Source organism: Terrapene carolina, unplaced genomic scaffold, assembly GCF_002925995.2.
Source record: "Terrapene carolina triunguis isolate 2854851 unplaced genomic scaffold, T_m_triunguis-2.0 Scaffold96, whole genome shotgun sequence".
Lineage (NCBI taxonomy): Eukaryota > Metazoa > Chordata > Testudines > Emydidae > Terrapene > Terrapene triunguis.
This window is the reverse complement of record NW_020664447.1, coordinates 78,958,454-78,976,146: the sequence shown is the minus strand read 5'-3', so window position 1 is coordinate 78,976,146 and position 17,693 is coordinate 78,958,454. Positions and strand designations below refer to the sequence as shown.

Sequence of the window (17,693 nt, the reverse complement as noted above, 5' to 3'; positions counted from 1 at the left end):
CTCTACAAACCCCCAGGTGTCCCAACCCTGGAGGCATTACAGAGATGTATCAAGACAGATGAGGTCTTCATCGCAACAGGGTTGTAAGATGTTAGCATATTCCTAGGCCAGAGAAGGTGCACTGCTTCCCCCCTTGGTCTTTTGTGCTAGGCTGCGTACTGGAACATAGATGAATTTGGGCCCTAGAGTCTAAAACAGCATGTGTGTAATATTTGAGCCTTTAAAAAAAGGAATAATGACCTATAATGGAAAGATCAGGCTGATGCTATTCATAATCAAGGAAACAAACTCATTTCAAAAAGGACCATTTAGAGGAAGAAGAACTTGCCTATTACTTAAATCAGAATAAATACTACGCAAGTCATCTCCAGTCAAGGAATCATAGAAAGTGGAGCAAGGCATTACAAGGATTTCTGTTTCCTTGACAACAGCATTGCCAGAAACAACTGAGAAAATAATTAAAAAATAAATCTTTGTAAGAAAAATCTCAAATATATTTAAGCAATAACATACGATAGCAGTACGCTGCAGACACCTGTACATTCCAAGTACTTCTGTGACAAGTGGGCCAAAGCCAAGCACCTTCACCACCCAAGAACTACACTTTGCTGACGTGTGTATTGGCTTTTATAAAATTACTTATAAGAACTGACCTATATTATTATCTGGATACCAGTAAAGTCAGAAGTTTTGGTTGTCAAATAAATTCCTTCCTAAGCAATGCTCATTTTATATATGGTATAATGAGTATTCAAAAGACTATTTCCCATTTAACAGATTTTAAAATGGCAAAATTTCAAATATATGGACAAAATCAGCATTTTCAGTGGTTGACAAATATGTATTAATACACATTTCTACAAATAAACCTGAATATTACTGTGCCTGTATATTAGTAATTAGCAAGTTAAAAATAAATAAATAAAAAAATTGATCTATAGGATTCAAGACTGACTACTCTGAACTAGTAAAGTCGACTTCTCTTTAAAGTGTCCTGTCCTTGGCCTTTCTTGCATCCTTACATGCATGGTCATTCCATGAATGTCAAGGTATACTTAGTTCTGATTCAGCATGGGAAGATAAACAAAAAGAGCTCATGAGGTCCCTTTCAGCCTCTGACATGCTGCTTTATTTAACAAAGTGTAATGTACTAATCACTCAATTTTGACAGCCTGTGTGTCAACTCTGAGTGCCATGCAGCAAAATATTTTTATTACCCAAGTAATTACATTCACAAGACCCTTGTAATGCCATCTCTCAGCACAGGCAGCATTCCCCTCCCCTAACAATAGGAATGTAGAGCACTGATATCACAGAGTTGTTCCTACCCTTCTGTTAACAATGCACTACAGGAGGGAAAGAAATAAGGACAGTACTGAGATGCACTTTAATGGGTGCTGAGACGAGTGTGGTAGAATTTGATTTAGAAAGGGGAAGAAATGTGTTCCCCTTCTTAAAAAAAAATGATGTAGGGATACAGAAGACCATTGTTTGTTTGTTTTTACTTTTAGGGATTTTTTTTTGTAAAGAGCTTGACACTTGTGGGAAAATATTATAGAATTTATGGAGATGAAACCACTAGGGTTCTACAAAAAACGCACTAAAAACCTATAGAATTCAGTACAGAATTATGTCTATTCTTTAGGTTTCTTTAATCATCCATCAGAATTCTACAGCACAGCTATCAATCTTTTTTACATTGATTACGGCTTCCCCATAAGGGCAGTTTTCCAAAGAAGAGATTTAAATCCTCACCCTCATGTGTGTTTAATTCTGCTACCCTTACATATGTTGAGCTTTTACTCAGGCAAGTAGCAGGCTCATTGATATTTAAATAGGATTACTTATTGAAGTGCTACTCAGCATTACGAAGAGATGAAGCCTGCCTCTCTATCACTTGTAAAATTATTCTGAAAGTCTGCTTGCCCGCTACTAGCCTTTTCCCCACTAGCCTCCCTTGCTACTCTGTAATGATGGTAAGGAGATGGTGCTATTTTCACAAGACCAGTAAAACAGCACTCCATCAGACACACATCTAATAACAGCATCAGGAGTGGTTTTCTACTGGCCCCCTGATGATCACAGAAAAGTAGCACTCAAAAGGGACCTCGGTATGTCATCTAGTTCAGTCCCCTGCACTGAGGCAGGACGAAGTATTATCTCGACCATCTCTGACAGGTTTTTGTCTAATCTCTTCTTAAAAACCTCCAGTGATGAAGATTCAAAAACTCTCTAGGTAATTTGTTCCAGTACTTAACTACCCTGACAGTTAGTTTTTCTTAATGTCTAACCTAAATCTCCCTTGCTGCAATTTAAGCCCATTGCTTCTTGTCCTATCCTCAGTGATTAAGGAGAACAATTTATCACCCTCCTCTTTATAACAACCTTTTACACAGTCTACTCTTCTCCAGACTAAACAATCCCAATTTTTTCAGTCTTTCTTCATAGGTCATGTTTTCTAGATCTTGTATCATTTTTGTTACTCTCCCAAAGTGTGGTGTTCAGAACTGCACACATTACCCCAGCTGAGGCCTTATCAGTGCTGAGTAAAGTGGGAGAATTACTTCTCGTCTTGCTTACAACACTCCTTCTAATACATCCCAGGAGTGTTGTAAGCAAGACATGATGGATGCAACTTCTTGTTATTTTAGAAATGTGGTATTAAAAATTTACTTCCACAGAGCACAAGGTTGTTGTTTTTTAGAGTTTTCACATTTAACGTAATAGAAATTTTCTGAGAAAAGGCACATCAAGCATCCATCTTAGAAATATTCTGGCAGCATTTAAAGGAATACTGACAAGACTGTTGGATTTTAAAATGAATCTGCCCTAGGAGACTGGAAGTAGACAGCTCAGAGGATTGGCAATGTGATACAGAGGCTCTCACCACTATATCACCAGTTTGAATCTAGCCCAGATCACTAGTAACAAGGTCATACCAATTAACAGCTGTCCATGGACTTATGTGAAATGAGTTGGCGGTCTCAGTTCATTACCTAGTAAACATACATCCATGTCCCAAACATACACTCAGACTTATCACCTATATTGGCTATTTCATCAGAGACACCAAGCACCGAATTGGCTTCAAGACTGAAATAACTTTAGAAGTGATCCCTCTAGGACAGGGTGAAATCATAGCATTGAGGAAATTCACATTGCTACTGTCCATGCTATACTCATTATATAGATGAAGAGAAGACTTCAGTTACCTGCGGACGGGGCAGGTAAACAAACCAGCCCGGCCCGCCAGGGGCTTTCCCTACACAAGCGGTGTCCAAAGTTTGAGAAACACTGTCCTACGGGAATAAACTTCTAGAGATATATGTCCTAGTCTGCTATTTTTGCTCTCCAGTGTTGACAGATAAGGAAAAACAAAGTTTTGAAAATCGGAACACAAATATGGCTTCATATAGTACTTGATGTACTGCAGGCTGTGAAACCTGTACATTAAACCTGGATAGTATAAATAATACTATGTTTTTAATATAGAACCTGTGATCCAGTGATTTCCAAGTGCTTTGCAAATATGAAACCTCACAGTACTTTAGTAGGTTAGCATTATTACACCAGTTCTACAAATAGGTAAACATAGATATGAAGAGTTTAAGTTACTTGTCCAGAGTCACACAGCATCTGAAAAGAAAAGAAAAGAAAAAAGAGACCCAACTCCAAGTCACCAGTTCTAACAAGATTATACTCCCTTCAGAATAAGGAAAGTTAATACATGTATGGAGCATATAAAATGTGATTGATTTCTGAGAGTTATGGAAAGTCATCAGAAATTAACAGAAATAAAGTCAGTTTATCATATATTCTGTTATTGTTTCACCAGTTTATTTAGTGTATATTTTGAATGGCTTATGTATTGGAGCGTACAGTTCTTGCACTCCTTAGGCTCAGTGCCATATGCAGAGAAATGGGAGAAACCGAAAGGGAATAGTTGTGTTTTGCAACAACTGGAACACGGCTGCTGTCACTGCCAACACTATGAAGTGGAACAGGCTAAATTGATGGAAATGAGAAACAAAGGCCAAAGACTTACAATCAAGGATAGCAAAGACATTAACTTTTAACAATTTAATTTTGTTGACTGAACTATTTTAAAGGAAATACAGAATGTGGGAATGTTGGGTTTGTGTGTGTGTGTGTCTGTTTGTTCAACACTTGTTCCAGAAAAAACGTCAGCACAGCATCAGAAACTACCAAAAATGTACCTACTCTTCAATGGTGCTCCATGGTTACGACATTTTCCTACTAACAGACACCGAAGTTTTGGAATTAGAAGCATTTTCAGTACACCTGTTAAAATGTCTATCTTTCAAGGAACAATTTCCATCTACCCTGGCACCTAAAATAGAGACAATGGCCAAGATTTTCAAAAGTGACTAGTGATTTCGCATTCCATGATTATTGGCTGTTCAACTTGAATCACCTTAATGGGGCCTAATTTTCAGAAAATGCTGAGCATCTGCCCTTTGAAAATCAGGCCTCTTAAAAGCTCTCAAGTCGGACCTCAAAAATGGAGGCATCAAAAATTACTACTCGGTTTTGAAAATCTCAGCCACTTTAACTAGGCTTAGAGGATTAAAGCAAAAATACATGGCATTAATATTAAATATATCACACATTCCTAGAATTTACATAAAGCAGCAATTCAACATGAGGGATGTATCAGAATGTTAACATTATCTAAAGAGGGAAAGAAAGGGAGATTTCATACTATAGCAGTTCAGGCAGACAATCGTGTGTCCATATCCCCACATCCCTCATACTCATACTCCCCAAATTGGACTGAATGAATTGCTTTACAAACTTAGCTGGTTTATTGGAGGTGAAAGTGTTCTGTACTGCTATGGGAAAAACTCCCAACACTCCTTCCCCCACCCTGAGATAAACCTCCTGCCCCAGCTCTACCTCCATGAATTAGAAATACAGAATTATAAGAACAGCACATGAGCCTGCAGGAAGAATGTGACTCTGACAATCAGGACTGGCTCCTCTGGCCAATTAAGAGAAAACAGTTGTGGACTCTAAAGGAAGTCTTATCCACTCCTCAGCTGAAAGCCTGCAATAGAGAACTTAAAGGGTGAATGGTTAAAACAAGAGGAAATGGAGCACGGTTCCATTAACAATATGAAGAAACCTCCCACACATGGTGGGGAATCGTATACTTATCATAGCAGTGCAGTAACTCCACCTAAGGTTGAGATGGGACTTCAATACAACCTCATTTTTTAGTCAGACAGAACTTTGACATTAAATTTTGGAATATTACCCTTCTGTTCTAAAATTTGGAACATTTGGACTCATACTAAGAGCAAATTTTTTCCACCCAACTTTATACAGCATAAAACCAAAACAATAAGTTACAGGGGCTGGCACAAGTATTTACACAATATCATTAATCAAAAGCATGTTAGCTGCCATATGAAGTTAGTGTATCATGGCTTTGAGAATATCATAAATACCATGGTCACATTGAGAATGGTGTCCTAAAATACAAGTGATACACATCCCAATAATCTGGTAGTTATGCAATGCATCTATGCTGATTAAATGGTCTTCCTGATTCATTTCAATCTATTTCTCTTTCCCTCATCACTTTAGTGTTACTAAAGTATGGGCCGTAAGTCCTTTTAAGACATTTGTCAGCATTCCCTGCCATTATAAAAGCAGCATGCAATAGCCATTCTTAATCGAAATGCTCCAGAGTGGGGAAATGAGTATACTGATTAAGTTATTTGTAAAATACACATTAAAATCACTTTCCTTTGTGAAGTTCTAACCTGCTTCCAGTTCTCTATGAAGGTTTATTAGACTATGTCTAAACTTATGGTAGCGTGTAGAGTACAGGCACTACACATATAGCTACACACTGCAGCGAAAGTCAGGCTGCATCCACACTTGCACTACAGTGTGTAGCTACATGTTGCAGTGAAAGGTTTGGGCAACCAGGAGGCAGCAGGAAAAGATTCCAGCAGCTCCCCACTGCCTGAGACTTTCTGCACTGCCTCCCCCAATGGCAGAGGCTTTCCCACTGCTGAAGCTTTTCACTGTGGTGGGGAAAGGCTCCGGCAGTGTGGAGGCAGCAGAACACTACACAGCTAAAAGCAGCAGGATAGACTTGGGCACATGAAGAGCTTTGTAAGGTATATACCCTGGGGGTTCAGGCATGTAGGCCGGGTCTCACCATCTATGCTGCTATTTATATCAGTGCTAGCTGGGCGTGCAGTATCTGTACTTTACATGACACCATAAATATAGAGGTAACCTTAGACATTTTATTTTTCCTGGAGCTCTTTCTCCCTCCAAAGCGTTTCATGCTCGATCTAGAAAAATGAACAAAAGATTTTTCATTTTGCCTTTTCACATATAAATTGGAGGCAACCTTCAAATTGTCTCTTCTTTCACAGAATATTAATTCATGTTTTACTCTCTAAGGTGCTGAATAGCCCCACCTATTGGTAGAAATTATTATAAAAAGGGAACTACTGTATAACCATGAAGTTGTACTGTAATTATCAATGATTGCTTACTACTGAATAAAAGAAAGCAAACAAATGTTTACCTAGACCAACTACTTTTAATGAAAAACATCCCTTGTTAAATATTCAAAATGTTTATACATTACTCAAAACAGTTCCTCTCTCTGATGCTTTGTTATTTTGTTGTGAGATGCCAATTGAAAACTGCCCCCTGAACTTTACAAATTTTGTAGTAGGTTCTAACATTGATTTGTAAGGGTGACCTGGATAAGGGCACCATGCATGGCCCTTAAATTGGAACAGCATGACATGTGGCCTGTGCTTTGTTCCTGATTAAAGACAGAATGCATATCACATTCCACACATTACTTCAAAAGTAGTAAGTTCCATGTGCATATTATAGGAATATATTCCTATGTGGAATATAATACACAGGACACTTTATTCAATTTTTCTTTCTTCCCATAGAAAACCTGATCTAAAATTTGGAAGTACTATACATGTCTTTTTTCCTAATAAAATAGATCATTTCCCAAAGCAGCCAAGTAGAACGTTCTTAGTTTGTGATGAAAAATAATTTAAGAAGGTCAGAGTCTTCAAGCGTACATGAACCAAAAAAAAAAAATCAAAGATGTAAAATTGTTTAATTTAGGAAATAATGCAGCAAAGTTATGTGGCTGCAGATTCTCACAGGATACGAAGTTGAAATAGTAGTAGTATTTTATGATTGTATCCCTATTTTCATTTATTTTTTTTAAAAAACCTTCTAAACTATGCAGTATCAGCCATGGTCAATCTGATCTGCACAGACAGGACCCCATGCTAACATGAAGCCTTACTGACTTCAATGGGACAATGCAAACATCAGGATCTGGCTGCGTTGATCAGATTGCATGACTGAAGCCTATGGGTTTAATCCTACAAATATTTACTATTAGACAAATTGTCTACTTAGTACCATGAATACTCCCATTGAAAGGACTGAGTCCGCATTGCTAGGATTCAAATCTGTGGTTCTAAGAAGGCTAAATGTTTCAAACCTGAAGCTCAGATTAATAAATCATCCATTCTGGCTGTCTATTCTTCATGTTACATACTCACTGTATCTCCTCTAACAGAGATCTCAAATGCTTGTTCATATTCACATGCAACCTTTTCATAAGCACTTTACATACTTCTTGATACTTCATAGTTTCAAAGAAAAGTGGCACTTGAGAAAAATCCACATTTTATAACATAAATCACTATTTTCAATCGCATACTTTTTCAAAAAACTTGTATCTGGAAAGAAAGAAATTCCTTAAGCTGTTCACCATTACCTTATTTCCTAAACTACAAAGTACTCTTTCCACAGTGATTGGAGATTCATGGGCCTGTGACAATGAAGCCTTAATACAATTACTCTCAGATCCCTATAATGCCCATATTTAATCTAACTGTGCCCCCTACTGGCTTGAAGGATGCATACAAGAAAGTATGCAAGTGCTAAAGATGTTACAGATCATAGGGTTGCCACCGATCCGGTTTTCAGCTGGCCTGGCCAGTGTTTTTACTCCTTTGCTGATTAAAACATTTAATATGCTGCGGACAGGGGTAGGGCAGTTCCCATCTGGGACATGTTAGAGTGCTCTACAATTCACACCCTGGTAGTCTGGGACTGTGGCACCATGTTAGGATAAGATAGGAAAATGAGAAAACAACATAAAAATACACATATGGCACATGTGTGTGTAAAATGGATTTCAAACATTTTAGTAATAGTTAGCTATAGTTGACACCAGGACACTTTTTGTTGGTAGGGAAATGGCCTGTTTCTGCTGGTGGGGTGGTGTCGGTGGCCAGGCTTTCAACACCTCAGAGGTGGCAACCCTAACACCCTATTAAAAATCTGCATTTACTTTTGAGGAATAACTATGAAATACTTTTTCAGTTATTTTTAATATTAAAGATTGCTGTATGTCTAACAGATTTTTTTTAAATATTTAATATCTAAAATATTTCAGAAGTCTTTCACAACTGGAGTTTTTCTTTTTTAATATTTCATTTGAGAATTATTCTATAATGAACATTTTAATTTTCTTCTCTGGGGCAGGTTTATTTTAAATATTTATAACCTCTTCATAATGTCTTAATTTTATTTTGCATTTGTTATTGCAGAGCTACTAAGAACACCATTTTTTATATTATTGGTCATTAAACGGGTTGTGCAGTGTGGCCCTAATTCAGGAAAGCACCTGAGTACATGATTAAGTCCATCCCTATTCAGTAAAGCACTTTTGCACATTTTTTTAAAACATTTAAACATTTTTAATATTCTGTTCTGCATAGTAATTTTATTTCTGCCAAATTATTATTTTGATAATATTTAGCCTGGTGTGTTTAAAGGTGCTCAACGGAGTATGTGGCCATTTTGTACTGAATTTCAATTGGATTTGGACACCTAACTCCCATAAACTCATTTGAAAATCCCAGCTTAGTGTTTTAAGATTGCTCCAGGTGAAAGATGATTCTGGATTTTTTGTTTGTTTTCTCCATCTCCAGAACTTTAGCCTTTCTTTCTATTAAAAGGACAAGATGGATAACATGACAGATATTGTTAAGACCTTATATTAATAACAATCTTACATGGCTATAACAACTTTCATCCCAAAGTGCTTTACCAAACTTTATTTGTATATAATGCATTTTACCCATAATTGAAATGCAACTCTGGGGCAGTACTCAACCACTAAGTACACGGCACAACAGTTTAGGACAAGAGTTCAAATTTAGACCTGTTGAAGTCACTGGAGCTGAAACTGGTTTTATCAGATCTGACTTTAAACTGAAGTGAAGAATACTATGTCCATTTGAAACTGATCAGCATCTCCAGCGTCACAATGACTCATCCCCACTCATACTGGGGCACTGATTTAGTGCTAACTTTACCAAAATAACCAGCAGCACTTCCTGAACCCCTCCGAGGTTTCCATTAGAAGTCTTGTCCTTCAAGTACTAACAAGGGCTGACCCTGTTTAGAGTGTTAAAGCTGACTTGCAAAGGGGGGGGGGGGAATATTGGCTTGTGGCCTCCATTTCATCTTATATAAAGAAGACACAAAAGGATTTTGACAAAAAGACATTTTCAAATTAGGAATTCAAATTTTGTCTGCTTGGAAGACTATGGTGACTAGACAACTAGTGAAATTATTATATCATCAGAGACTCAAAACTGAGCAACTGAAAGGAGAAGCAATTTTTAGGCAGATTGTTTAAAGCTCTCTTTATTTTTGTAAACACCAAATGCCCAATGGGCATTTAGAAGAAAAAATCTCTTTCTCAAAGATTCAAGATTCCCACTGCTTCACTAAAGGTTTGAGAACTCACAATGCATATCTCATGACATGCCAAAGAGTCCTCCAGAAAAACTAGAGAAAACCAGACTTGTCATGATGCTTTTAAGACAAAAAACAAGGACAATATAAAAACAAAAAGAAACCCAATGTTTTCAGACCTCCTTTTTGGTTAAGAAAGTAGCTAAAAAGGTCAAAATCCCAATTTTAATAAATCCTATGTAAGTAACTTAACTCTAATGAAAGTAGAACCTCAAATGAAATGGAAATGCAAACTCAGTTTTGGAGTTCCTTTCCTGATTTAGCTTATTAGAAATATGCTAGATAACAGAGTCTGCTCTTCCTGTTTTACAATATTCTTCTTTTCAAATGATCCATTACAAAATATTGGCATTTCTTCTTCATTTTGTAAAAGTAACTCACCAAAAACAAAGGCTTGTATTTTAATAGGAACAGTTTTAGAATAACAGTACATGCTACATTACATTGTATGCTCTCTCTCTAGAAGTTTATTTCTCCCATCAAAAATACATTCCTGTGCAAATCCAACCCAGAAGAACATTATCTGAACCCAAAGCCCTGGAAACATTACACTATCACAAGCTAAGAATCATACTAAGGAGTGGAATTCCATGACTTCTATTCTTGCTGGTATCCCTTGTAAGAGTGTTTGAAAATAACAAATATCCACTCAGGATTGCTGTTTAGCAGAACTCTATTTCAAGCGGGACTAAAGGGGGAGTTCTGCATATAAACAATTAATGTGACTGACCAGGGAAAGCATCTAGTGAAAAAGCAGATCACAGGAACAGTGTTCAATGTAGCTGATGTCTCAACACCTCTCACATAGTCAGAGACCAAGAGCTGTGAAGCATCCAGTCAGTGAAAGAACTTGGGGTTGATTTGATAGGAGCAGCTATATTAAAACAGCTGCTCTTATAGTATGCTAATGTGTTTTTCAGAAACAATGAACAGCTTGGGAGATATGAACAGGTGAAACGTCAGATTGAGTTTAAACCAGGCAGCAGTGAAAGAGAAGCTAAATCACTTGCTGGAGCATGGCCTGATAGAACAATCAACATCACTTTGGACATCCCCAATTGTTATTGTGAAAAAGCTCAATGGAGACTTGAGGAGACATTAGAATCATAGGACCAAAGGGTTAGAAAGGACTGCAAGGGTTATCTAATCTAAACCCCTGCCACGATACAGAATTTGTTGTGTCTAAACCACAGGTGGGGAAACTACGGCCCATGGGCCACATCCGGCCCAAGGGACCATCCTGCCCGGCCCTTGAGCTCCTGGCCGGGGAGACTAGCCCCCGGCCCCTCCCCTGCTGTCCCACTCCCCCGCAGCCACGCCACCACACGGGCAGCGCGGCTGGCTCCAGCCGGGCGGTGGGGCTGTGAGCTTCTGCTGATCTGAGCAGCATGGTCAGGGGACGGGGGAGGGTTGGGTAAGGGGCAGAGGGTCCCGGGGGGCGGCAGTCAGGGGACTAGGAGCAGGGGGTGGTTTGACAGGCGTGGGAATCCCGGGGGGCCTGTCAGGGGCAGGGTGCGGATAGGGGTCGGTGGGGGGGGGGGCAGTCAGGGGACAGGGAGCGGGGGGGTTGGATGGGTCGGGGGCTCTGAGTGAGGCAGTCAGGGGGTGGGGGCCAGGCTGTTTGGGGAGGCACAGCCTTCCCTACCCGGCCCGCCATACAGTTTCGCACCCTGATGTGGCCCTCGGGACAAAAAGTTTGCCCACCCCGGTCTAAACCATCCAAGACAGATGGTTATCCAGCCTCTTTGAAAACCTCCAGGGAAGGAGCTTCCACGACTTCTGAAGGCAGTCTGTACCATTGTTCTACTGTTCTTAAAATTAGGAAGTTTTTCCTGAGATGTAATCTATGTCTGCTATGCTATAGTTTGAACCCATTGCCTCTTGTCCTGCCCTCTGTGGCAAGAGAGAACAACCTATCTCATAGAACTGGAAGGGACCTTGAAAGGTCATCAAGTCCAGTCCCCTGCCTTCACTAGCAGGACCAATTTTTTTGCCCCAGATCCCTAAATGACCCCCTCAAGGATTGAACTCACAACCCTGGGTTTAGCAGGCCAATGCAGCCTTTCAAGTATTTGAAGATTGCTTTCATGTCCTCCCCTTAATCTCTTCTTTTCCAAATGAAACACACCCAGTTCCTTCAGCCTTTGCTCATATGGCCTGCATTCCATCCCTTTGATCATCTTTGTCACTCACTTCTGGATCCTTTCCAGTTTCTCTACATCCTTTCTATACACTGGTGACCAAAATTGGATACAGCATGCCAGCTGAGGCCTAACCAGCACCGAGCACAGCAGTACTCTCACCTCCCAGGACTTGCATGCTGTGCCTCTGTTAATGAAGCCCAAAACTGCAGATCCTTCTCAACAGTGCTGCATCCAAGCCAATTATCCCCCGTTCTGTATTTATGCATTTGGTTTTTCTTCCCTAGCACCTTACACTTGTCTTTGAATTTCTGTTTGTTGTCTATAGCCCAGTTCTCCAATTTATCAAGATCCCTTTGAATTTTAGCTCTATCCTCCAAAGTGTTTGCAACCCCCACCAGCTTTGTGTCATCTGCAAATTTGATCAATGTGCTCTACATAGAGGTCATTCATAAAGATGTTAAACAACACTGGGTCCAGAATAGATCCCTGTGGAACCCCACTTGAGACCGCCTTCCAATCTGACATCATTCCATTAATAGTTACTCGTTGCTTGTGGTTGTTTAACCAATTATGTAACTGACCCTGCATTTTTCCAGTCTACTTATCAAAATGTCAGGTGGGACTGTGTCAAAAGCCTTGCTAAAAGTCCAGGTATATTATGTCCATCACATGCCTCCTATCCACCAAACCAGTTACGCTGCCAAAGAAGGAAATCAAGCAGGTTTGGCATGATTTGTTCTTAGTAAATCCATGCTGGCTGCTAGTGATTACCCCTTCATCCTCCAGGTATTTGCAAATTGAATGTTTTATACATTACTCTAGTAGCTTCCCAGGTATTGAGGTCAGGCTGACTGGTCTATAGTTCCCAGCTTCTCCTTTTCCCCATTTTTAAAGATGGGTGCTATGTTAGCCCTTTTCCAGTCTTCCAGGACGTCTCCTGTCATCCACAAGTTTGTAAATATTATTGCCAGTGGCGCCGAGATTTCTTCAGCTAATTCCTTCAGTACCCTCAGGTGAATAACATCAGGCCCTGCTGACTTGAATTCAATCAAGTTAGTCCTCTGACATGTTCTTTACTTATCCTGATCTGAATCCCTTTCCCTTTATTGTCTTTGGGAACTTCACTAGTTGTCTGGTCACACTATTTTTTGTGAATAGACTAACGCAAAGAAGGCATTGAGCAGCTCTGCCTTCCTATCATCTTCTGTTACCAGCTCACCTTCTCCATTGAGCAGTGGACCCACACCATCCCTGATCTTTCTTTTTTTTTTGTCTGACATATTTGTAGAACCATTTTCTTGTTGTTGCCAACATTTAAGCAGTAACTCATTCTTTACCTTGGCTTTCCTGATTTTGTTCCTACATGCTCGCTCTATTCTCATGTATACTTCCTTGGTGACATGCTCCTCCTTCCATTTCCTGTATGTATCCCTTTTGGTTTTTAGATAGCTAAAATGCATCTTGTGCAGCCACATTGGCCACTTGTGGCTCTTCTTATCTTTCCTCTGCATTGAAACTAAGAACTTGCAGGACATACTATGTTTTGCTGTAATAGTCTTCCAACAGTTAAAATCCCCATTAATACTAGCTCATGTGTGTTAACAAAATTAGCTATCTGCTTGTAGAATGCATCTTCCACTGCCTTTTCATAGAATCATAGAATCATAGAATATCAGGGTTGGAAGGGACCTCAGGAGGTCATCTAGTCCAACCCCCTGCTCAAAGCAGGACCAATTCCCAACCAAAGGGAATTGATTGATTTGGCGGTCTATAATAGACCCCCACCATAACATTGTTACTATTCTTTTCCTTTTTTGTCCTCACCCAGAGACTCTCAGTAGGTTTGCCACTCACTTCCTCTTGGACCTCAGAGTAAGCATATACATTATTGACATACAACGCAACACCACCTGCTTTTTCCCCATACCTGTCCTTCCAGAACAAGCGATATCCCTCAATGCTGGTACTCCAATCATGGGAGTCATCCCACATAGTCTCTGTATTGCCAATTAAGTCATAATTTTCTTCATATACCATGAGATCCAGTTCATCCTGCTTGTTCCCCATACTCCTTGCATTGGCATACAGGCATCAAAGATACTTTGCAGACTGCCCTGTTTTTCTTCTTGCCTCTTTAATGCAATTGTGGTTTCCAGTCCCTTCTCCAGAATTTAGTCCCTTCCCCTTGTCTTCATTACTTAAGCCTGGATGCGCATTGGCCGGATTTTTGTCACCATCCCCCATAAGACCTAGTTTAAAGCTTTCCTTCTCAGGTTAGCCAGAAAATGTCCAAAGATGGTCTTCCCAGTATTTGATGGAGAGAACCCAAACCAGCACAGTAATGCTCCTTCCTGGAACATCAGCTTATTGTCGAAGAAGCCAAAACCCTCTCGCCGACACCATCTGACTACAGGAGATTTAATTCACAGATGGTAGCTAACTTGAACTCATACCTCGGATGAAATGTCAGGTGCAAAATATTTTATGGTTTCCATTTGGTATCTGGATACCATCTTAAAGAGACTCCTGAAGAGCAATGGAAAAAACTGTTTTGGTGACACTCTATGGATGATTTACTTTACTTAGATTACTTCATTTGTTTCCAAAAAACATTGGAGAAAAATCTGGTAGGAGTGGGAAAGATTCTAAAGCTTTTTAAGGAGTCAGGGTTTAAACCTACAGGAAGCACGTGTCAATTTAAGATTCACATCACCTTCATTGGACATACAGTCAGTAATGATGAGTTGGAGCCCCAACTCCAGAAACTGAATGTTATAAAGGACTGAAGGTCTCCTACAAAACTGGAGGAGGTACTGCAGTTTGTAAGCCTCTATGGAGTCTACAGGAAATTTGTCCCAAATTTCACAGAGCAGGTAGCATCATTACACCAGCTAAGAGTGACTTTGTCCTGACAGAGAAACCCCCAAAATCTTTTGAGTCACTGAAGGAAGGACTTCTAAACCATACTGTGCTTAAATTCTCAGATCCACCCTGTCTATTCACAGTAACCTGTTCTGTCTCAAAAGATGCAAAACCTGGATTTGCACTTGAACAAACTGAGCTCAGCAGGCACAGACCAGCTTCTGGAAGTCACAAATTGAATGAAAAGGAAACCAAGTATTCAGCTGCAAAACTGGAGCATCTGGATACTGTGGAGGCCCTAAGGGCTTATTGTCCATATTTACTAGGTACAGAATTCACAGCATACACAGACCACAGTGCCCTGCAGTTCTCCTGGAAGCACGCCCAGGAAGACAGGTTCATAGAGTATCATAAACCTGGAAACCAAAATCTAGTTACAGATGTTTTCAGCCAGTTGAGGGCAGTGAGAGTACACGTAGACTGGTCTTGTAAAGATATCTGGCAAGAATTGAAGAGTCTTCATGATAACCAGCAACAGGCCACCTGGGGTACCCAAGAGATTTTTTTGGCTGGGCATGGCTGCAGATGTTAAGGACTAGGTACTTTCCTGACTTACCAGTAAAGCACCAGAAAGGAGAGGCAGAACTCCTTTAGAGGAAATGCTCCATCCTAGTAAGCCCTGGGTGTTCACACAGGTTGACCTGAAAGGCCCACAGGCAGAAACACCAGCTGGAGATTAATATTTTATTTTCTGATAGCACATGACATCTCCTCAAAGTATGTGGTGCACAGTCTCTGAAAGATTTATTGGAACTCTGAAAGATTTATTGGAACACTGAAAGTAACTCCAGCACACAGAGGCAGGACTTAAACTCCTTCTAGATCATCTCCTCTCTCCCAAAGACAACATAATAGCTTAAAATTGTCCTGTTTTGCTAAGTTACAGATACAGCATCACCTATTGGTGAAGTGCCACTTGCACTGATCATTACGACCAGTTAAATAATTGCAAGGTTAATACAAGGCGGCAATTTCTAATGTGAATCATACGAAAGCAATAGTCCCTCTTGTGGGAAGATATTCAATTTCGTTAGTGAAAGTAAAAATAAGACATCACATTGACTAAACTAAACATGAAGTATTCAACTACTAATTTTGAGAAATTAGCAGAGAAATGAGAAGCATGGCACTGTGGGGAGTCTTACACCAGAACCTCATAATTCTTGGCAAGGTCATTACAGTAAACATGTAAAGTGCTTTAATTATAAGGTTCTTGTGAGCAATGGTTTATAATCAATACAGTGAGACAGGCTTTTTACAAAAGGAAAAGAAATCATTATTATAACAGGCCACAATAGCTGGGGGCCAAATTGATAGTTTCGTATCGGTGTGGTTTTTTAAAAAACAGAATTAAAAACAACAAAAAATAAAAAAATAATTCAGAAATTCAAAGATCAATTGTAAAACTATTTTGAAATGAAGTGTTTTTTGTTTCATTGCCCTTAGCATTGAACCTTTTGAGTCATTCACCAATTGTTTTGTCTTTATGAAAACAGAACAGTCAAAGCATTGTGAAGCATTTACATTTATTTCAGATTTATTTAGCAATCCAAAATTTCTCCAAAGATAGTTAGAAATATTACATCTGTACTGTTCTAGTATGTGTTTCAGTGGTAGAAAATTATTATTAAGCACTTAATGTAACTGGATACCATGCAAATCTTCAACTGGACACAGGAATCTCAACCATAAATTGTGCTCCTTGTATAGAATCATACGAATTAGCCATGGAAAATTCCTTCTATAATCATGCATTCCTTCTCACTGTCCATGCAGGATTGTTTCCTGAAGTATATTTTATATTGTTCTGCCTACTCTATTAATGCTCTCAACAGATGGCACTTCTACTACTTTTCTGGAAGACCATTCAACATCTCACTGTCTGGAAGTCATTGGGTTATCCTCGGTTTGATTGCTGTTCATAGATTTTAAGGCCATAAGGGACCTAGATCATCTAGACTGACCTCCTGTGCATCACCCATTTTCACCCAAGAACTTGTGTTGAACTAAAGCATAACTTCCAGAAAGTCATCCAGTCTTGATCTGAAGACATCAAGAGAGGAAAATCCACCAATTCCCTTGGTAGAGTCACCATCGGAACAATCAACCTCAGTTAAAAAAAAAAAAAAAACTGTGCCTAATTCCTGATATAAATTTATCTGACTTCAGCTTCCTGCTGCTGGTTTTTGTTATGCCTTTCTCCGCTAAATTGAAAAGCCCTTCAGTACACGGGATTTTCTCCCCATGAAAGTTCCCAACAAATATGAAATATCCTTCATGCGGCAGAGGTGTAGGTTTTTGTTTTTTTAAACCAAAAATAGGTGTGTGAGAGGAGGTATCTGGCACCTTTTAAAAATAACCAGACAGCTCAGGGCAAGTGGAGCTCTTCAGTCCAGGAAGCCAGCCTACCCAGGAAAAGGAAAACTCTGATTTCAAACTTCCATCCCTGGGTCAAACGAAGCTTGATATTGGGCAGCCGCAATACCAGTACCACCTGCTGACGGTCCACCAAATCTACCACAACAATGTGGGAAGAGAGCGGGCATGCACTTAGTTCAACTGGAGAAAGGCCCTCTCACTGTGGTGTATGTCAGGAATACCAAGCGATACACTATACTTTTTTTGGCGCAAGGTGACTATGTTGGTGCAAGCAGTTTCATATTTTGGGAGAGTTGCCAAAGGGCCGTAGTAAATACTGGTTGTAAAAAGGGGTGAGGGTAAGACTGGAATGTATGCTTCTCAATCACTGTACTTCTCAGGGACTAC

General features: G+C 39.6%; 1 protein-coding gene across 1 annotated transcript in view; it reads right to left on the bottom strand.

Moving 5' to 3' along the window:
• WDR25 (WD repeat domain 25) overlaps positions 1–14,072 on the bottom strand; it is a 102,534-nt gene extending 88,462 nt beyond the window's left edge. Inside the window, exon 1 of the mRNA XM_026651337.1 lies at positions 13,933–14,072. Coding sequence (XP_026507122.1) covers positions 13,933–14,072 — 140 coding nt within the window. The remainder of the gene's footprint in view (positions 1–13,932) is intronic.
• Between the last annotated feature and the right edge of the window lie 3,621 nt (positions 14,073–17,693).